Source organism: Hemicordylus capensis, chromosome 3 (genome assembly GCF_027244095.1).
Source record: "Hemicordylus capensis ecotype Gifberg chromosome 3, rHemCap1.1.pri, whole genome shotgun sequence".
Lineage (NCBI taxonomy): Eukaryota > Metazoa > Chordata > Lepidosauria > Squamata > Cordylidae > Hemicordylus > Hemicordylus capensis.
This window is the reverse complement of record NC_069659.1, coordinates 261,753,006-261,776,074: the sequence shown is the minus strand read 5'-3', so window position 1 is coordinate 261,776,074 and position 23,069 is coordinate 261,753,006. Positions and strand designations below refer to the sequence as shown.

The window sequence follows — 23,069 nt, the reverse complement described above, 5'->3', positions numbered from 1 at the left end:
GGGCGGCAGAATCGGCCGCCCACATGACTGCCAGCTCTATCATGGAACTGGCGGGGCTGTGAGGATCGGGGGCCACATGTCACCCAGAAGTCCCAGAATGCCCCGTGCGAGTGCACAGGGCATCCTGAGGAGACCCCCAAGCCCAAGAGGTTGCTTGCAGCCTCCTGGCCTGGTGTTGCCATGCGCCATGCTGTGTGTTGCCATGCATGGCGACAGACAAGCAACAAAATGAGGTTAACGGAGGGCTTAGTCCATTAACCTCATTTAAGGGGAGGGTGTTTTAGGCGGGCTAGCTGCCATGGGAGCACCAGGCTTGCCTGCGGGCCTGGTGGTTCCCATGATCAACGGAAAGCGGGCTAAGCTCCTTTAGCCCACTTTCTGTTGATCAGGGGAATAGCCTCACTGTGTTATGAGGCAAGCTTGCATCACTAGTAGTGATGTTTCTCTGTGGTGAGAGTGTGCTATTCTTTACAATTAATCTCAGTTTTGCTGTTTTAAAAAGTCTGCTTTTGGACTTACGCTGGAGCTCTTGAGGCTGTGGAGAATGCGGGCCAATATCCTAGTAGTCACAGAGCCAATAGACACCAATTTGAATAATATTACATATTATTTGAATAATAATGTTAATATAGACACTAAATTGGAAAATATTGCCTAGTGAGTGGAGGCTTGATTGTAATATATGTCCATAGTTGCTACCTATGAGACATGTGTAGCTTCAGCAGCGCCAGCCCACCTCTGTCCTCTGCGGTGGCACTTTTGAGGTGCTGATGCGAAACATGAGCAGCAGGTTTCTGTTGTCAGGTTTCTTACTATTTGCATCTGTGTCTTTTTTTCATACAAAGTTTGTTTATAATACAACTAGGACTTGTATTATTATTGAACTATTAATACAATTAATAGTTGTATTAATACTAGGATTCCCAACTGTGTCTTAAGCTAGTGTCTTAATGAAAACCCGCCCTATTTATATCACAGTTCCATTAAAAAATATGTTTCCCCATCTTTCTACACGATGCTTGGCCATGCTGGAGATCCATAGAAGTCCTTTGTTTTTCACATCCTGATTTTGCCCATTGTAAGATTTAGTGGCTTCTAGCAGCTTTCAGTTCAGCAGTCTATTATATCTCCACCAAACTTACTTGTGCATGAATCATTTTAAGCACCATTATGTTGATACAACACAGGGAGAAGGCAGTGATTTCATAAAATGTTAACATTTAGAAGGCAAAGGCAAGCATGCAAGGAACTATAGAGCTTGTCACTACTTAAAATAAGAATCCTTATCAGCCTAAGGCAGGGGAGGTTCACACCCAAGAGCCATATTGGAAATTTAGTTATTTGTCATCACATACAGAGGCCACTGCAAAATTGCCTTTTTTTGTTAATGTATTAGGGAATTGTCACAACTAATCTTTTGCTAGCCAAATATTCAAGTCCATTGGGAAGATAAAGGGGAATCATATAGCCGAACCAAATTTATGCCTGATATTTTGCAGTATCAAAGGCTCATATGTTATCTGCACATCCTCCATTGTAGGAATGGACCTTAGAAATGGCAGTCCACTCACAGATCAATGGTTAATTTCTACTGGATCACCTAGCACCTGCTAAATCAGGAGTGGGCAACTTTGGCTGTCCATCTTTTGTTGAACTACAACAATAAATTGTGATGGGGATGATGAGAATTGTAGTTCAACAACAGCTGGAGAACCAAGGTTGCCTACTCTTGTGCTAGCTGCTAGGATTTTTGCAAAAAACAAAAAACCCCAAAATGCTGGATTAGGTGAATGTTGGTCTAATCCAGCAAGGCACTTCTTTTGTTCTTAACAAGAGTGCATAGGCTGGTTCACTTAATGCAGATGGCTGCTGTGTTTAAGTGGATGCCATGTTTTTGTGGCGGCAGCCATGTTTTCTTCCCTACAATGCCCTAGACCAGGAGGTTCTCCAGTTGTTGTTAGACTACAACTCCCATCATCTCCAGCCACAATTTATTATGGGAATTGTAGTCCAACAACAGTGGGAGAACCTCAGCTTAGCCACCCCTGCACTAGACCAACGCAATGTCTGGGTATTGTGGGGTGGGCAGGGGATGGCAGCTTCCTGGAAGAACCCTGATGGCTCTGACTATTTGAGTTATATCCGGCTATTTGAGTTGTAGTCAACAACAACACTGTTACAGACAGGGAACAGTGCTGGTAGGGGCTTATCTTGTAGAATGACAGAACTGTATTATTTTATTCAATTTTATTTTAAACAGTTCTGTCATTCTACAAGATAAGCGCCTACCAGCACTGTTCCCTGTCTGTAGCAGTGGTGTTGTTGACTACTACTCAAATAATCCCCAGCCAAAGGTCATTGCAGCTAGGGATGAGGGCATTGTAGTCTACAACATCTGGGAATCTCTGTTACAGGGAACACTGCCTACAACCCCCACCAGCATTAAAATTAATGTGGGGAACAAAAACAAGGGATTCTTTACAAGATCATGCAGTAAGAATGAATAAATGCGGACATGACTGAGAGTTTTAAAGTTTTAAACAAAAGGACAAAGGACAATGGCTTTGTTTTTGTTTTTGCATAGAAAGAAACCATGAGGAACATCTTCAGAACATTTCATTTCTGACCCAAGGTCATTATGTCTTTGTTTGTTTGTCAAGGAATTGATTGAGGATGAGGTTCCTAAACTACTAACTGGGCAAAGAGGAACCTTTAAAGGGGCAGTTTTCTTACATTTAGGGCAGAGGGGAGCAACAGTCTCCATTCAGCCTGGTATAATGTCTCTCCAGTTGGATGTTGGTGATGTCTTTTTTGATTTTGTTTGTTTGTTTAGATTTCTGAGCCCTTTGGGACAAGGAATAATTTTCTCTTACCTTTTGAGAAACTGTGTTGAGAACTTGTTTTGGGTTGAAAAGCAGTATATTGACATTTTTAACAGCAATAACAATAAACTGGAGTTCATTTGTAGGTCTGAAATAATGTTTCAAGTCTGATTTCAGTATGTGTTCTGATTTCTTAATGTAATCTTAACAAAATGATAAAATAGGTCTTATTTTATGGAAGCTCATGTGACAATAAATTGGTTTACCACAAGACTGTTGTTTTAGGTGCAACAGACGAATATGGCTACTCTTCTCAAAACATATGTGATACCCATTTTTCATATTAATGTTGTGTTATTCACTTGAATGCAGAATGTACAAGTTAGAAGAACCTACTGAATCTTTCACTCTGTCTCCCTATCCAAGAATCCCACCCCCCAGACATAGTATCAGTCTCCATAGCTCTTCACAGAATCTTTTCTAGTTTTTCAGAATCCTTCTTGAACTATAGTGCCCAGAACTAAAAATCTAGCTGAACCAAATAAACTTACGCTGATTCTTGATTCTTCAACTAAATGTTCCATCATTATAACCCTTGTATAACCCATTATACAAGAAGGGCTTGTAATTAGCCCTCAGCAATCACTTGCCTGTTTAATAGGGAAGCACCTCCTAGACTAAGTTACTCTAAACCATGGAAAGATGGCAGATATTTGTATACCATTAAAACCAGAGGACTATTGCCTTACAGCTGTTTGCATAACAGGGCATTAAGCAGGGCTGTGTAATGGCTCCACTCCTGTTTAACTTCCACATAAGCACCATGGTGGGTCATCTAAACAACCTGGACTTTCATTCCCCACAAATTCACAGTAAAAAAAACATCTTCACCCTGCTCTACACAGAAGCTGTCATGATCCTCTTTAGGACCCTGGATTTTGAGAATTCAATTCATTCTCCATAGTGAACACAAGGTGGTAGCAAAGCATAGGCCTTTTCTTTATTAGAACTCAAGAGGCCCAGCTGAAAGCACTTAAACTGGGGAAGAACAGCTCTGTAAAACTAATGTTCATAGTCAATCTGCATTACATATCTAATGTAAATAATTTCTGCTAAAGAATTTTGTGTCTCCTTATATGCAAAAGTGACTTTGGCTTAGCTGGGAAGCTTGATGAATTCTTGGCAAGGCAACAGCTCCAAAGCTGCAGCAACTTGTTTGTATATCATGTGGTGATTAGGTCAAAGAAAGATGAGGCTGAGCCTGGGGTCAGCATACAACCATGTCTTTTTTTCTACATAAATATGAGTCTGTTTGTCTTGGTCAAGGCTACTTATTTTTGTGTGTTTGTACTATGCTTCTTCTTCCAACCATCCAAAAACTGTGGATTTTGTGTGGAGGGCTTTAGAGAGAACACATTTCCCACTGACTTTTGAAGGCACCACACAGAGGTTAAAGGATGTTTTTGAAATCCACCCTTTTCTTTGTAACTTTGAAACCAAGATATCTCTTTTTCATTTATTCTTGTAATTGATGGGAGAATGTGGGGAGCCAAAAGAAAAGGCGTAATTATTTCATATGTTAATAGTTATTATGAAGCCTGGCCCATGTCATGGCAATGGCTCAAAATCTTGTGTCACACACACACACACACACACACACACACAACCTAAGCAGCACACCAGATAATTGGGGTATGTTGGATGATTATGAAACTTGAGTATCTTGCATTTGTTTTTCTGGTCCCAGTCCAAACCAGATTACAGTGGCCTCTAGGTTACTTCTATCTTCTTATCCTTGAGAACAGTGGGGGAAAGGATCTGAGGTATGTGGGAATACAATTATATTTTGGCCACAAAACTAGTACTATGAAATTATCGTTGAACGGACAATTTAAAGTAGCATTTAAAAAGATCTTGTGGGGAGGTCTTGCAGGGGATATTCACATGTATAGGGATGTGCACGAAATGGATTTTGTGTTTTGTTTTGAGCTCAAAACAAAACACAGATGGCCAAAATGTATTGTAAAAATAGCACTTAAATCAGTTGTTTTGAAGGAACAAAACTCAACATCTTTTGAGTGTTTTGGCCATAGGGAACAATGGGGAAACAAAATACCCCATGATTTCCCATGGATAGCTCCTAGGGAAACCAAGGTGGGTTGGGTGGTAGGACATAATGAGTGCTACCTACTACCCAACCTACAAAAGAAATGGGCAAGGGGGTGATTTTAAACAAAATTTTAACCTTTTCCCCAAACCCATATAGGTTCCTATAGGGGTTCTGGGGAAAGGTTAAAATTTGTTTAAAATCACCCGCTTGCCCAAGTTTCCCCATAGTTCCCTATGGCTGGAACAAGCTGCACTCATAGAGTGCACTGTGCACAAGTTTTGCATTGCAATTTGCAATGCACTTTGTAACCCTGCCTTGAAAAACGCTGCAGAAGCACACAGTAAAAGGGAATCTGTTCCTCCCATCACAGAACACAGTCCAAAAACACAGAACACAGTCCAAAAACTTAAAACTCAGTTCAAAATTGGCCAAAAAAGAATCACTGACCCAGAATCCACTGCCAGCCACACTGCCCACACTGCAGAAACATCATTGGCACAAGTTGCTCTCACACACACAATTATGACTCCTTACGTTCCTAGAATTGCAACAGCAATTAGAGCAAGCATAACCTTAAGCTCAACAGAGCAACTTCAGCCACATTTTCACTGAGTACACCTTGCAAAGTAGATTGCAGAGCAGATCAGAGCAGTGAGTGAAGCACACTCAAATCCAGACATGGAGCTCATCACAGCAATCACCAAGAAATATCACACACACAAAGAGAGAGCTGTCACCAAACATTTCTTGCCACAACACATATGTTCTGGGAATGTTCCATAGTGCAAGGCTTCTGGAGAGAGGTCACTATGCGAATTAACTTAGTGCTGGATTCATCTCTTGCACTGAAGGATCGAAATGCAGTGTTGGGGTTTATTCCATCCAGCTGAGGACTAAAATACAGCTCTAAACAATGGCTTTGGCAGAGCCTGCTGGTTGTCAAGAGGTTGATATTGAGGCTGTGGAAATCTCCCAATCCCCCTCAGTACGAGGATTGGGTACAGGACCTGCTTAAGCTTGCAGCACATGAAAAACGGGCCCTCTTAAAATAAAATAAATCAGCTAAATGGTCAGAAATCTGGGATAACTTTATTAATCTTTTCTTAGAATAAGAATTCTTCTGACCTCTTCTAGCGAAATGGTGATTCTCCCTTCTTCTCTTCCCTTTTTCTTCCTTCCCCCTTTCCTCCTCTTCTTTCTGGCGGGGTGGGGGTTGGGGCGGGGTGGGAGGAACTGGGCATGTTGTTGCAAAATATAAAATGTTATAAAATGTCAAAAAACATGTTTTTAAAAACCAATTCACAACTCAATGAAGGTAGGCACCCAAGTTCTGCCTTTGTCAATCTGAGATCCAGCAAAACCAGATAGTTATAGCAGCATCAGCACAACATTATACTCAGTGATGAGAAAAGAAAACCACAAAATCATATCTACCTTCCTCTTCTTCTGATATATCTTCTTCAAGAGAGGCACATTATACAAGCTTTCTCTGCCTCCCAGTCCCTTTGAATACTTTTTAAAGCCAGTGCAGTCTGGTAGCTAGGAGACTCTTACACCCTCCCAGGAGCAGGGCAGCCCCTTAGCTTCCTTCCTGGCCAGGAACTGGACAGGGAGAGACCATGTGTGCAGGGTTATCTCCCTTGTAGATTTCAGTTAGCCTGGTACTGACCTCTCTCCCACCCCAGTCTTTCCTGCCATGTGATCTTGGACAGGAAAAGAAAACCAGCCTAGAAAGCAGACTGGAAGGTCGGGCCTGACCCATAAAGACAGTGGGGCTATTCTCACGATCAGCCAAAATCGGGCTAGGAGAGCCTCGCCCGATTTTGGCCGATTGTGTAAACCACTGAGCTCGCAGGCGAGCCTGGTGACTTACAAGCGGCTAGCCCGCTTTTTCACCCCTCCCCTTAGGCTGGGTTTGTGGAGCAAGTGCTCCACAAACCCGGGCTTTCCAATCGTGAGTAGCCACCTCCCAGCTCCGGGGTCTCCCCAGTATGCCCTGTACACTCGCACAGGGCATACTGGAGCTTCCAGGGGCCATGCAGCCCCCGAGCTCCCCAGGCCCCGCCGGCTCCATCACGGAGCTGGCAATTGTGTGGGCAGCCGATCTGGCCGCCCAGGGCTTCTGCCGGGATAGTGTGCGGGGAGAGCGGGCTAAGCCCGCTCTCCCCGCAAAAGTGGCAAAAGTGGGTCTCACTGGTCGTGTGACCCACCTCAGTATTTTCTAAAAAGAATCTGACCCATTTTCTGAATAAGTTTGAGAATGTCAAGCATAAGAACATAAGAACAGCCCCGCTGGCTCAGGCCCAATGCCCATCTAGTCCAGCATCCTGTTTCGCACAGTGGCCCACCAGATGCTACTGGAAGCCCACAGGCAGCAGCTGAGGGCATGACCTCTCTCCTGCTCTTACTCCCCTGCAACTGGGACTCATAGGCATCCTGCCCTCAGGCTGGAGGTGGCTTATAGCCCTCCCACTAGTAGCCCTTGAGAGACCTCTCCTCCATCAAGTGATGCAAACCGCTCTTAAAACCATCCAGGTTGTTGGCTGTCACCACATCTCGTGGCAGAGAATTCCACAAGTTGATTATGCGTTGTGTGAAAAAGTACTTCCGTTTGCTGGTCCTAAATTTCCTGGCAATCAAGTTCATGGGATCATCCCTGGTTCTAGTGTTATGTGAGAGGGAGAAGAATTTCTCTGTCCACATCATGCATGGTTTTATAGAAAGATTCATTAGTAAAGTAAATCAGTGTATATCATCATTAATCACATTACCTCTACATATAGCAAATCAAGAGCATGTCAGGAGTTCATAGCAACCATGATCAGATATCAAGAATGGATGAACATATGGAAATGGAAGCCAGTCTCTTCCTCTTCAGCTCAAATTAAATAGAACTTCCTCAAAGTTTTCCATAGATGGTACCTGAACCCAATAAAAATAGCATATATCCAAAAAGATTGCTCTCCGCTTTGCTGGAGTGGTTGTGGGATGAAGCGAACCTATTTTCATCTCTGGTGGACCTGTCCTCAGCTCTTATCCTTTTGAACAGAGGTGTTCACAGAGATGTGCCGGATTACAAACCAGAAAATAGGATTATGCCCCCAGCTGGCATTAGTAAATGTATTTTCTGGGGTCAATACAGATGTTACATCCAAAATATTAATTTTGTTTATGGTAACTGCTGCCAGGTTAGCTATAGCCAAACACTGGAAAAAACAAACCTGCTTGATGGACATCTGGCACAAGAACCTATGACATATTGCAGTCTCAGAAAAGCTAATCCATATTATTCAGTCCCAAGCAAACCAGACTGCAAATAATTCTTATATACACCACACGGGTGGCGGGGGGGGGGAGGAGAAAGAGGGCGGTATATAAATAAATTAAACAAGTGTGTTCCTTCCAAGTAAGAACTGGTATAGAGGTCACATTTAGTTATACTAGTTCATATGGCTGTGGGGAGTTAATGAGGCTATACTCATGACCACCAGCAGGAGGGAAGAGTGGAACCTTCCCCCCCGAGATGATTCCAGCTCTTCTTGTGGATGCGCCATTGCGTGCCCACATAGTACACACTACTCCATGCAGCGTGGATTACTGGAGGCCAGGACTCATCGCCTCAGTCTTTGGGAATCCCTCAGTGTGTGATGCGTGCAGTGCTTTGGGAGATTACTCTGGGTGTTGAGCGCTCTAAGTGCCCAACTCTGTGTATGCTTGGGCTGTGTGCAGCCCAAGTGTACATAAGACCCCAGTGCCGGGAGTAAGGTGCACTCACGCCCTTAAGCCTGGCTAAAGGTTGGGGTTAAAAGTGGGGTTTGGCTGGGCAGGAGTGCTGGGATCGGAGCAAACGATCCCACTGCACATGAGCAGCCTAGCCCAGGCTGGGTTGCCCTAGCCTGGGCTAGGCTGCACATGTGAATAGCCTAAAGGTCAATGGGAAATATTCCCATGGCAAAAGGTAATAACTGGACCAGCTCTAACTGTGCTTAGGATCACAGACTAAGTGAGGACTCCAGTAGGGATGTGCACAAACTAGTTCGTGCATCCCTGGGAAGAGGGGGGTTCCTTTAAGGGACATGGAGGGTGTCCTTACCTGCCCCGCCGCTTTCCCCCCTGCCAGCGTGTTGGCCACTTCTGGTATGACACTGACCAGGGCTGCAAGGAAGTACGCTGAAGCCCCCTGCCAGTAGTTTTGGGGAGTGCGCCAGTGGAGGAAAAGCAGTGGGACAAGTACAGGTACCCTCCCTGCCCCTTAAAAGAACCTCCCCCCCACCTCCAAACCGGCTCGAATGTCATACTTTTGAATCAGTTAGGTGCTCCATAAAAGGAGCACCAAACTGGTTTGTGCACATCCCTAGACTCCAGTATCACGCTTAGCAAAGTCCATGTGAGATCGGCAAAGGATGATTAGCATTCTTCCAGTCCTTCGCTTCACAGCTGCACTCCAAGAAATATTACTCTACACATTTGCTTCTATCCCACGAGTGATATGCATGCTTTTAAATATCTTATTACACTTTTCATTCCTGGGCCTCCAAGCAACAGTCATGAAGAAAAGGGTTCTTTCAACTGAAATCGGCTTCCTTCTCCAAATGGTAAATCAACAATAGTAGGATAAAAAATACAAATAAAACAGCAACAAACAAAAGACCTCATTGTATTTTTATGAGGTGTGTAGTTTGGTGGGACACAGCAAAAATTCTTCAGTATAGCCTTAGGGAAGGAGTTCATGAGCAAACGTCTAAAGATAACATTGAAGCATTTGAATCCCCTCAAGAATCATTCAGGGATATCCCCCCACCTTTTTGCATTGTGTGATGATATACTTTTATCTCTTTCTGCTTAGCAACAGTATCATTGTGTATAGGCTAAAATTGATCTTCTAAATCTGCTTGCCTTAGTTTGTTGTATGTTCCAGTTTATATTCCCATTTATTTTTGGAATCAATGTGTGTTTGGAAGCCAGTTATCCATCTCCTTTATTCCTAATAACTTTCATGTATGCTACTGCATGCAACCCAACTGCCAAATATTGCCTAGTTCTCAATGCCCTTGGGGGTGGGGGTGTAAGACAGCTGTGTGTGAGTGAGGGAGAGACTGTGTCAGTATTTCTGGGAGATCCATTGTTGCTGGGGGAGGGGGGAAAACAGCAGCCGGGAGGTCATTCCCTTCTGAATGTGTTCTCTCCCACTCTTTGGAAGCCAAGTAGTAATCTAGAAGGAGTAGCTGGAGGAAAGATGGACTCCTTTCCTGTTATTTGGAAAGCCCCATGTCTTCCTTCTCATTCGCTGTCCCTCTTTCTCATCCCTTCAAGGCTTGCCTGTCTGCTCTCTAGCTAGCTGTCCCCGGCTACCTAGGCAAAGAGGCACCTTTCAAAGTGGCAATTCTCTTATATTTAGCAAGAGGAGAACTACTTGTCCTATACAAGCCGAGCACAGCATCCCTTCAGTGATTGTTGCTGGTGTCTACCTTAAAAAAACCACAACCTAAGTAGAAGACTGTGAGCCTTTCAGGGACAGGGAACTGTCATCTTCATCATCAACCCCTTTGAGAACTTCCTCATTGAAAAGCAGTATATAAATAATAGCAGAGAGTAGTAGCAGTAGTAGTTAAGTAGCAGTAAGCAAGCAAGCTCCTTTACCCGTTAGAAGCCCAACCAGCCAGCTTCATTCTCTTCCTCTGCAGCCACTCACGCAGAATGAGCCAAAATGGATCCTCCTCGTTGATTCTTCACTGCATGCGTCATAGTCCCACACCAGACAGCATGAGTAGCATCAATAATACTGATCAGAAACTCTTGGTTCCCTCATTGGCAAGAAGAGCCAACTTTAGAATGAAAGACACATACTCTCATATGTATCCCAGTGACTAGAAGTGGCAGGTCACTAGAGGTTTTTCTAGCACAGTGCTGGTGGGCTCATATGGCGAGTGAGAGGAGGCTATGGCCAGGAGCCAGGCAAAAGACTGGAGTGACAAAAAGTATGGGGAAGAGGCAGAGGTGCTCAGAACTTGGGGCCCCGGTCTGTGGCCTCCAAAATCCGGGGGAGCTCCAAATGATGGGGGGGGGGGCTTCCTACCTCCACCCTGCCCCCACCGTGGTGAACCACCACTTTTCTGTAATTTTAGCTGCCATGTGCGTGGCTGGGAGGTGGGGGGGGGTGAGCCAAGCAGGCCTCCCTCCCTGTGGCAGCAGTGGACGGAGTGGCCGCTGGGCCTGTCCATCCAGCCCAGTGGCCCTTGAAAACTGTGAAGTGCTCCAGCGTGCCTGCTCAGTTGGCATAGATAGTTGCAAACCCGGTCTCCAATCTCCCATGGTTGGGCAAGGTGATTGAGAGAGTGGAGGCTCAGCAGCTCCAGGTAGTTTTGGAGGAAACCTATTATCTAGACCTGGCTTTAGAGCAAGCTATGGGGTTGAGTCGGCCTTGGTTGGCCTGACGGATGACCTTTACCAGGGAATCAGCAGAGGGAACATGACTCTGTTGGTTCTTTTGGATCTCTTGACAAGTGTGATACCATTGACCGTGGTATCCTTCTGGATTGCCGGAGGAGTTGGGGATACGAGGCACTGCTTTGCAGTGGTTCTGCTCCTATCTTTCAGGCAGATTCCAGATGGAGCTTGGTGACGGTTGCTCTTCGAAATGGGAGCTATTATTAAAGAAATATGAAATATTATTTCCCGCTTCCCAGTTATGGAGTCCCTCAGGGCTCCATTCTGTCATCAATGCTTTTTAACATCTACATGAAACTGCTGGGTGAGGACATCAGGGGATTTGGTGCAGGGTGTTGTAGGTATACTGATGACACCCAAATCTTTCTTCTCTTTATCATCATCATCATCAGGAAATGACATTCACTTCCCTAAATGCCTGCCTATGGGCAGTAATGGGCTGGATGAGAGGAGATAAATTGAAGCTGAATCCAAACAAGACGGAGGTGCTCATTGTGGGGGATCGGAATTTGAGGGATGAATTACATCTTCCTGTGCTGGATGGGGTTACACTGCCCTGGAAGGAACAAGTATGCAGCTTGGGAGTGCTCTTGGATCCTGGCCTCACCCTGGTATTTCAGGTGGAGGCTATGGCCAGGAGTGCTTGTCATCAGCTTCAGCTGATTCAACAGCTGTGTCCATTCCTTGAAGAGAACAATCTCAAAACAGTGGTACATCAGTTGGTTACCTCCAGGCTTGACTATTGCAATGCACTCTGTGTGGGGCTGCCTTTGTACATAGTTCAGAAACTTCAGTTCAGATTGCAGCAGCCAGATTGGTCTCTGGGATAACCCGGAGAGACCATATTATGCCTGTTTTAAAACAGTTACACTAGCAGCCGATATGTTTCCAGGCAAAATACAAAGTGCTGGTTATTACCTTTAAAGCCCTGAGCAGCTTGGGTTCAGGCTACCTTAGAGAGCATCTTCTTCTTTATGATCCCCATCAGACGTTTAAGTCATCTGAAGAGTTCTGTCTCCAGTTACCATCGTTACATGTGATGGAGACTCTGAACCGGGCTATCTGTGTAGCTGTTCCTGGCCTATGGAATGCACTCCTGGCAGATATCCAGTTTAGGCTCACTGTTGGCCTTTAAGAGAGCCCTAAAAACTTACTTGTTTGGCCTGGCCTTCCAAGGTTTTTAAATTGTTTTGGGGTATTTTAAATTGTTTTAAATGGTTCTGAACTGTTTTAAAATTGTTTTTATATTGTTTTAAGCAGTGTGTTTTAAAATGGTGTTTGTTTGTAGGTCTTTTTTAAACTTATTGTAACTGTCACCTTAAGTGGCGCAGCGGGGAAATGCTTGACTAACAAGCAGAAGGTTGCTGGTTCGATTCCCCGCTGGTGCTATATTGGGCAGCAGCGATATAGGAAGATGCTGAAAGGCAGCATCTCATACTGCAAGGGAGGAGGCAATTGTAAACCCCTCCTGTATCCTACCTAAGAAAACCACAGCGCTCTGTGGGCGCCAGGAGTTGAAATTGACTTGACGGCACACTTTACCTTTACTTTAAACTTGTTGTACACTGCCCAGAGCCTTTGGATGGGGCGGTCTATGAATGTAATAAATAAATAATAATAATAAATATCTGTGCAGACATGCTGGAGCACCTCGTAGTTTTCAAGGGCTGGTGGACCGGCCAGACACGCCCAGCAGCCACTCTGCCCACCACCACCACAGGGGTGAGAGGCCTGCTTGGCTCACTCCCTCCCCACCCCAGTCCCGCACATGGAGGCTAAATTTACAGGAAAGTGGTGGTTAAGTGTGGAGGGGCCTTGCAGCGGCGGGGAGGCTCACAGCAGGTGGGGTTTAGTCGCACCTGCAGTCTGGGTGCTGAAATTACCTAGGTGCATCACTGGGAAGCGGGAAATAATATTTCATATTTCTTTGTCTCAGTCCACTCATCTGCAGCAGCAGAGTGCACGTAGCTGCCTGCAAATATTTCTCCACAGCCACCTACCGAACAGATGATATGGGTGGTACTGGGTTGTGAAAGTGTAAAAAGATTCAGTAAGTTTAGAAGGAAAGAGAATCCCAACAGTACACTCCTAGGTACTGTGAACTTTTTATTAGGCATATTGGCTGACGAGCTTGAACTTACCATGGAAAATTACTACTTTGCTTGTTTTGTCTGCATATGATAAAGGCTCCCACAGTAATTTTGGAATTGTGCATGTTATCTCCAGTTGGTTGCTCTCTTTTCACGTTACATGCTAGAGGTGCTGTCTACTGTGCAGACAGCAAGAGGATATTGAGGCTGCAACATTTCATTACAAGAAGCTAGCCAACTACTTCCTCTAGTAACAAACCATTATGATATTAGTGCAGGTGCATCAAGCATGGGAGCAGGAGGAGCAAGATAAAGCTGGTTTAATGGGAATTAGAACTGAGCACTGAACCTATATTCACACCTTGATCTGGACTTGCTTTTGACTTCATCATATTGGTTGCAACCAGAGTGTATCCATGCTGGAACAGGTTTCCCTAGCAACTGATACTGGTTTGTTGCTTTGCTCCCCAACTGATCTGCTATTTGCAGCACAGAGAAAAATTGCCCTTCACTTGTTACCAATGATACTTAGGAGACAGCCACAATATCCCTGTCTGGTTTTGACACAACTCCTATATTTCCAGCACAACAACGGAAGAAACTCAAAGAAAGTTATTGGTACTTATTCTACCAAAACTAGAAGATTTCATCCTCTCCTGGAGAAACTAGGCAAAGCTCTGGGGAAATGTTAGCACAAAGTCAAAGGTAGTTTTGCATGCACGTGGGCGTGTGTGTGTTTTCCTCACACCAGTCAGCACAACTGATACCGCACACGCATATATTAGGAACAGGAAAAAGCATCACATTGCTTTTCCCTTCTGTACCTGCTGCACAACAGTAAGACTGCTACCCAATCTTTGTGCACCAGCAATACAAGGGGAAATATTGGTAGTTCGGGGCATAGCAGGGAAGAAGCAATGCTTAATCAGAATCCTAAGTCTTCTTCAGGCGTTGTTTTAAAAGGGTGGTGTACTTGTTTAACCCCTCCAGTATTCTACCAAAGAAAACCACAGGGCTCTGTGGGCACCAGGAGTCGAAATCGATTTGACGGCACACTTTTCTTAACTTGTTTATACTGTCCAAAGCAGATCCAGAAGTCCCACCCCTGGCACATCACTCACTCCCCTTTCCATTCTGCTTCATCTGAAGAAATGAACACCATAACCATATTGGTGAGCTCTTCCTTGATTGGCAGCCTTGAGGAGCCAAGCTGCCAATCACAGAAGTATCCACTGCCATGCTTATGGTGTTTGCCTCTTCAGATAACCATGAGCAGCGTGGGAGGGAGAGTGAGTGATGCACCAGGGAATGGGACTTCAGGATCCTCTTTGGATGATTTACATGTGTATGCTGTTCTTTTAAAATAACATCAAAAGGAGTACTAGTCTCACTCTGATGTTGGTCCCAATCCCAACATCAGCGTAGCATCACATCTACAAAAGGAACAGTGTACATTAAACTACTCCCACTAGTCAATGGAGAGCACTAGATAGCTGCCGCTTTCCTCCCTCTCCAGCTTCACAGCCACAACAGATTATAGAATTCTGCTAATCTTGAATTCCAATACATCACTAGCAGTATAAAATCCCCACTCAGGGAAGACACATTTCAAATATCAAGATGCATAGTATGGGGCTATATCTCTCTGTCCTCACATCTAGAAAATTTACCTAAGTGGGAGCACTCTGATGATTGGGTGATTTGCACAAACCACCAACAGCCATGGCTAACAAATATAGGAAGGCAAATTACTACTACTACTAATAGTCTCAGAACACTCTGCAAGTATCTGCTTCAGAATCCAGGCACAAATACCCACTAGAACTCTCAATTCTGCTGAGGCTACAAGGACAAAGCACCCCACAACAGTAGGCAAGAGATGGGGCTTATGAGAGGGAGAGAGATGTTAAATCAGAGTTTCTGTATCATGGTCCATTTACTCTACAAAATGCCCTAAGAAAAGAGTTGGGTGTGAAGGGCACTACACTCATGGCCACAGAATGTTGCACAGAGATGTGCAAAATGATTAGAGTTTTAATCTATTTGAGCTCGAAATGGCCATTTTGACGGATTTAAACTCAAAATGAAACACCCTTAAAATAAAGGGTCTGTTTCAAGTTTAGATTGTATCAGCCCCAATTCTTGTTTGAATTGAGTTATTCGAGCGCCATTTTGAGTGCTGTTTTCCCCCTTGCTGATTTGTTTTCAAATTTGTTTTCAAACCAAATGCTTCTTGGTTGGCTTCAAGTGTTGTCATGGGCAACTGTGCCCCCATTGGCTGGTGGAAGGCAGGAGGGAGGCCAAAGGAGGGAGTTTCAAACTGTATTTAAGGGGACTCTGGACCAGACAGAAATCCTACCTACCTACCTATCTAATACATTTCTATACCACCCAAAATGCAAGTTCTCTGGGCGGTTTACAAAACAATAAAAACAGCCAATAAAAGATTAAAACATTTCAACCATTAAAAATTTAAAATTAAAACTATTAAAACAGAAATAAAACAGTATCTAATTTAAAGCCTGGGTGAACAAATGTGTCTTGACTGCCCTTTTAAAAGTTGTAAGAGATGGGGAGGCTCTTATTTCAGCAGGAAGTGTGTTCCAAAGCCTTGGGGCAGCAAGGGAGAACACCTGTCCCCGAGTAGCCACCAGACAAGCCGGTGGCAACTGCAGACGAACCTCTCCAGATGATCTCAATGGGCGGTGTGGTTCATAGCGAAGAAGATGTTCTCTCTTACATCTTATGGTGTTTTCTCTTGAAGAGCACAGGATTGAATCAGAGACTGCCGCAGCAGAATGGTGGTGGTGTCTGGTCTGGGCCAGCCTGCCTGTCCAGTGGAGAGAGAGACACAAAGTGCCCGTGGGGCTTATCTGTTTCTCTACACTGCGGATTTCTGGACCAGATGCAGACGGAGGCACACTGCTTTCCTGTCCCTCATGATGCACTTGTGGGGGCAGGAGAGCTAGAGGACATCTGCTGCTGGTGGCATGGCCAGCCCCTCCCATGCAGGAAAGCACAGCTATGCTGTGCTGCATGTGCAGGTGTTGGACACTGACTACACGGCAGATGAGTTGCTGGTGGCCATGAATCACCAGATGGAGGAATGGCTGTCCAGGCAACCAAACCTTCACTAAGTGTTCATGGTTTGAACATAGTGAAGGCAGCCGAGCAGCTTGGCCAGACTTGGCGACAGTTGCTGGTTGGTTCCTCTCATGCCCTCCAACCAGCATCCTGAGAGAGAGAGAGAGAGAGAGAGAGAGAGAGAGAGAGAGAGAGAGAGAGAGAGAGTTCTCCATAGCTGGGGACATGGTGTCACATCATTGCACACATGGATGCTGACTTGGTGGAGTGGCTGGTCTTCCTGTAGGCCAACCTCCCCCTGCTGGGCTATCCCAAGCTGGCCATGGAAGGTGTGTGATTCATAGCCACCTGCACCCATTGCAACATCACTGGCAGCTCACCCCACCCTGGCCAACCCCCAAACCAGTCTGCCCCTTATTGCTGCTGACTCACAGACACACACGCATGCCACCGCCACGGCCAATGATGAGATGATGGACTGGGGCCCTGGTCCTTGAATCAAGCTGTCAGCAGGGGCACAGCACCAATCTGAGGCCATGGTGCTATCCAGACACAGATAAGCAGGCAGGCAATCAGGAGTGTACAATGGCTGGAGAAGAAGAGTAGAAATAAGAGTTCTTCTCATGGTAAGAGTCTAGAAGCTTTGTTTCTAGTCAGACAATTGGTCTATGACAGCTAAAGATGTGTAAAAAATTCAAACAAACTTAAAATTTTTGGGAAAGTTAAATTTTTTTAAATGCTCGGTTGCCCATTTCTTCTGTGGGTTGAGTGGTAGGTAGCACCCATCATGCTCTGCCACCAAACCCACTTTGGTGTTCCTAGAAACTACCCATGAGGAACAATGGGGTGTTTCAAGTTCCCTATTGTTACCTATGGCCAAATCACTCAAATTGTTTATTCATCAGAAAAGCCAGCAATGACCACTGTTATGATGAATTGATTCGAGGATTTTGTGATTTGTTTCAAGCTCGAAATAAATCACAAAATCAGATTTTTGCACATCCTATTACACATTGCTATGCACATGCATTGCTTTTGCTATGTGAACTGCTTTGTGAACCTTCTATTGAAAAGTGGTATATAAAATATCCTTTATTATAATTTACAGTTATTATTACTACCAAGGCTCATCAGGGAGGCTAATGTGGGGAGTGTCAAAGAGTAACATCCCATGAAATTGATTGCTAGGAAATCTAGGACCAACAAACAGAGGTACTTTTTCACACAACGCATAATCAACTTGTGGAATTCTCTGCCACAAGATGTGGCAACAGCCAACAACCTGGATGATTTTAAGAGTGGTTTGGATAACTTCATGGAGGAGAAGTCTATCATCCGCTACTAGTTGGAGGGCTAAAGGCCACCTCCAGCCTCAAAGGCAGGAAGCCTCTGAGTACCAGTTGCAGGCGGGTAACAGCAGGAGAGAGGGCATGCCTCAACTCTTGCCTGTGGCTTCCAGCGGCATCTGGTGGGCCACTGTGTGAAACAGAATTGCTGGATTAGATGGGTCTTCAGCCTGATCCAGCAGGGCTGTTCTTATGTTCTTAACATTGTTAATAGTTGGTAGCAATGAACTTACTAAGGGCCCTGTGAAAGATCCTTATGTTAGTTTCCTCTACTGCTGCTGTCATCATACTTTTGATGTTGCTTATAGAAGCACTCAGTACTTCAATTAGTTACAACTTAAAAAGCTTGGTGTAAAAAGCCATCTTAACTGGGCCATAATATTACCCTGCCCATTATTCCTTGAGTGTCTAGACATTGTACTGTTAAGACAGAAACCAAACATCATGATTTGGGGCTGTTTCACTTTAATGGAATATTATGTAGCTATTTAACTAAAGATTATTCGTATTAGAAATTCCCAGTGTTTTGTGGAGACATTGGATCTTACCCATGCTTAATTTTTAAGAAGATACAGATAGAAACAGCATTTAAAGACACAGAACTGAAAAGCAAAATTGAAAAATTCTTCCTTGTGTTATGCTAGACTTAACCTGATCCATTGGCCTTCCTGTGTTAGAACCAATCATTATGTTAAGTACATTATTAGAGTCAATGTGTTCCCCCCACACACCATATTTTGAAGTAGGAGCTGTGGGGGGAAGGTAACTCAATTCAGACCACATAGTAGAGCGCCCTTAACTCTCTGCTCTGCTCTGGTCCTGATCGAGGGGGGAGCAGCTATTTGTCAGGGAAGAAAGCTGTCAATGGAGCCAATGGGGGTTTTCTGCCTGGGGCACACAGCAGCCATGACAGCTATCCCAAACTATGGTCTCAATCCAGATCGGGACCCCAGGGTTATTTTTCAGAAAAGAAACCAAGCACATCAGTTCTAATGAGTTAATATTTTAATGTAAGCCACTTTTGGTAAAGTTTTTGCGTGTTTTTTTAAGAGAATATCTAAATATTAAGTATTCATTTAATATTTTAAATGAAAGTCTTGCTTAAGGTAATTTATTGGTTGGGTCTTAAGTCTGGTAATTTTTCTTGCCTGTAAATCATCTCTTCAGCTTAAGATTTCCAAGGAGGTCACCTTGAGAAAATTCTTCTTTTGGTTACTGCTAAATTGCAATGATTAATTTTGCTTGGTGCCTATTAAAATCCAATAATCTATAAACAAGTCATTCGGTTTGGCTTTTCTGTATCAAGTTACATAGCTGAGCAGTCTTAATGGATTTATTATGGTAAAGAGATTCCATACTGAAGGAATTGTTGAAATAAAAAACAAGATTCTGAATTAAAACCAATAAACTTTTAATGGTTCAAAAGCGATTTTGAATAGTTCAAAAGAATGCAATATGTATCTTAAAAATGAGAATGAATGTTCATTAAGTGTCTAGTGCTAATCTCTGTCTTGTAATCTCTTACAAAAGGTTGTATTTCAAAACCATAGCCAGGGAATGTAAGACTTTCAGACAAAGGCTATTTGCAAACTGTTCTTTTGCTAAGAGACAAAGTTGCAAGAGGAATTGAAAATAATGGAGCTGTATGTATGGCAAATCTGATATCATTTCTTTGACATATTGAATGCTAACCATGGGGAGAAACATTTAATTGCATTAGGCTTTCTTGATCCCATAATGGGTAAAATGTGATTGCTTGCACCTGGAAACAGGATTTTAAAAAATAAAAAAATTTCTAAGCACTGCATTTGTGGCACTGAATCGACATATCAGGGTTTTTTCCATAAAAAAGCTTTATCAGAAAGAACTTGAGCCAGTTTTGTGTTGAAAGGTTGATAGAAATCTCGGAGAATTTCCTTTGTGAGAGGTAACATAGGGCCTAGATTGCGATCTTCCGGCCTTCTAGTGTTTGATGCAGGACTCTTGGTAATTAGAGCTTCTTGTTTTTCACTTAGGGCACCTGAGGTAAACAAGCCAAAAATATTTATATATAATTTTTGTTTTGTATTTTCCAGAACATTTCCAGGTTAAACATCATAAAATATCCAAGAATGGCTCTGGACATTATAGCTTATGTGTAGGACAGAAAGCGTAGGTGACTTGTGCTTCCTTCTAAACAGAACTCATGTCTTGCCCACATTTGATGCATGAGCTCCAGCTGAGGAGACAGTCAGTTCAGGTATCTCTCCATAAGGGAAAGGTGTGTGAGAACAGCTTCAGATGTTACAATTAAAAAACCAAGAACAGGAAGCACTGCTTCTTGTTGCTCTTGCAGTTGTAGTGTGTAAACCAGCCAAAGTAAATAGGTGTGTCAAGAAGCTTAATGCATTTATTCTACTCAAAGTTATGTTCCACAGTATTTAGAAAGTGCTTCTACAGGTGACCCTCGTAATTGCTGGGGATTCAGTTCCTGCCAATCTCTGCTGATAACAAAACCCTGAATAAAGAAACCTATGGGGATTGAGGGCTTAGATTCCTTGCACTTAAAAAACCGTTTAAAAAGTGGGGAGGGGGCAAAAATAAGGGTAGAAAAGCATAGCACCTTGTTCTCCCAATATGACCCCCAAATCACCTTATTTTTTGTTTTAATTTTTTTTTAACTATAAACAGCCACAAAATGGCTCTGCACTTCTAATGGCAGCCAGAAATGACATCAGAAGTCATTTCCAGGCACTCAGCAACCGCAGATAGGCAAAAATTGCCTATATTTCATGCCGCAGATAAAGAAACTGGGTCTCTAAGACCCATCTGTGGATACATGAAACTGTGATCCGTGAAACTGCAGATAACGAGGGTCTCTTGTATATTCAAACATTAATTTTAAAATATCTAGGTTGGCCTTTTATGTTTCAATGTATCATGTGCATGGTAAGCAGGAATTATTTCTCAAAACTCTATTGCTTATAGAAACTTTTTTGACCATATAAAAATACCATAAAAGTATTTTTATTTTATGGGGTTACCAGATATCAGGTTAGGATTTTCCTCATATACAGAGGCTCAGCACTAAACCATGCAAAAGTGATACCTATTTACTTTTGAAACAGGCACCAGGCACATTATGCATTTTGGCGAGGAAAGTATAGGTCACACTTTTCTAATTATTTCAAAGTGTGCCTCCAGACCATTATATCACCCTATGATGCTCCATCTCTACTGCTTACTAAAGGATGATTCACAAAAATTCAATTCCTATACAGATGTTGGTAATTTACTTCCATACTGAAAGAAGTGCCTCACTATAAATTTGTGACACTCATTTATTATTTGTTTGATGATGTACATGCAGCACCTGTGACCTGTGCCAATGTCACTGCTTACATTGTACATGTTTTTACACTTATCTGAAAGTTTATCATTAGCACAGAAAATTGTTGCATGTGAAGCAACCCAAAGGGTTATATAAACAGGTGAACTACAAATAAATAAATAGCATATCCTTTGGTTATATAGTACAATAAAAGCCTAAACCTAAATTATTCAAAGAAAATCAAGACTGAATATGTGCAGTCCAATTACACAATGAATGCTCATGTTAATATGTTTGGTTAAATAAAAGACCAGCAAATTATGCACAGCTTATTCATGCCCAAGAGACAAAGTGCCCCAGTAAGCCAGGCATCTGGAATCCCATCTGCCAGGCTCCTGTAAGCCACTTTTGGGACCCGCCAATTCAATTATTGCCAGAATGCATATATTCATTTTTGAAGTTGAATAGGCCAGTAGGTGGCAACAAGTGGGTTGGTTGAAAGGCTAAACCAAAAGCCAAGAGCTGTAAAAATGTGCCCAGTCGCAACTACTCTCTCCAGTATTTATGTGAAACTCCTTTGGCGCTTCTTGGCTCCCTAACTCCCTCCTACATCCTTACAGGTAAGCTGAGGACATACCGTCAGACAGTACTAGAGAAAGAATGTTGATGGGGAAGCTTTAGAAAATCTATGGAAACTGCATGGAAGAAGTGATTTATATTAAGAGTCATAAAAATGCATACCTAAATTCAGAAACTGGAACACCATGTGCATAGTAAACTTGACATTGGATGCATGATCCTCCAAGCGGAGAACTAGTATTTGATCTTTATTAAAAACTGTCAGCCAGTCCAGGAGAAAAACAACATATAAACCAACCTGAAGCCTGACCTACAAGAATGAAACAAATAAAAAAAATCAGATTGTTAAATCTGTAAACAAGAAGACATGTACACCTCGATTATGCAATTCTTAAAAATCCTTGCCACCATCAGTGAACCTGTTCTTATGGGTCATAATCTGCTTTTCATGATGTTGGTTTCCTCTTCATAAGCTAACTCCTAGCTGTAAGTAGGGATGTGCAAACTGGATCTAGATAGAACCACCCCGGCTCAACAGTTCTAGGTAGAGCCTGGACTTTAAAATAAAAATTAGAGCCTGTTCTAGGTTGAACCAGACTGAGCCCAGTTATAATAGATCCGGTTCTAACTGGCTCGAGCCTCCATTTTGTGACACATGTCATTTGGAGTGATTGGCCATGCAGCAGATTCCCGTGATTGGCCAGTTGTGTCTGGCCCTTTGAGTGGCTTTGAAAGTGTGACACTCAGAGACACTTGTCACCCCATTGACCAGGGGGTAGCCCTACATAGGGTGAATCCTTATGTAGAACCTATGTGCCATCAGAGAATCCAACATATGTGGATTCTCTGATGGCACATAGATTTTACATCAGAATTCATTGTGTAGAATCTATGTGACTTCAAATCTAATCCCCATTATTCCCTATGGGAGAAATTAAAAAAAACTTTAAAAAATCTTTCTAAAAATCGCCCCTTTGACCAATTGCTTTGGGACTTGGGTGATAGTTGGCATCCATGGGGGCCTATCAAAACCACCACTTTAGCACCCATGGGTGCTACCCACAGTGAATAATGGGCCAGTTCAGGCCCCATTATTCCCTATGGAGAACTTTTTAGAACCCAAACCAGTAGAATCAGTTTGAGTTTGGTTCTAATTTGAACCCAATCACAAAAACTGGTTTTGTGTATACCCCTAGCTGAAAGTGACCTTGATGACATCTTGGAAAAGCAATGTTATATATGCTTATTTTTTTCTCAATGTTTTTTCTAACACAATTACCT

General features: G+C 43.3%; 1 protein-coding gene across 4 annotated transcripts in view; it reads right to left on the bottom strand.

The window, feature by feature from the left end:
• Positions 1-19,293: 19,293 nt before the first annotated feature.
• The window catches only part of CHST15 (carbohydrate sulfotransferase 15), a 109,829-nt gene continuing 106,053 nt past the window's right edge, over positions 19,294-23,069 (bottom strand). For all 4 annotated transcript variants that reach the window (XM_053311547.1, XM_053311546.1, XM_053311548.1 and 1 more), the window contains 2 exons: positions 21,951-22,098; positions 19,294-19,919 (listed from right to left, as the gene is read on the bottom strand). In XM_053311547.1, the coding sequence (XP_053167522.1) occupies positions 19,729-19,919; positions 21,951-22,098 (339 nt within the window). In that variant the 3' untranslated portion in view covers positions 19,294-19,728. The remainder of the gene's footprint in view (positions 19,920-21,950; positions 22,099-23,069) is intronic.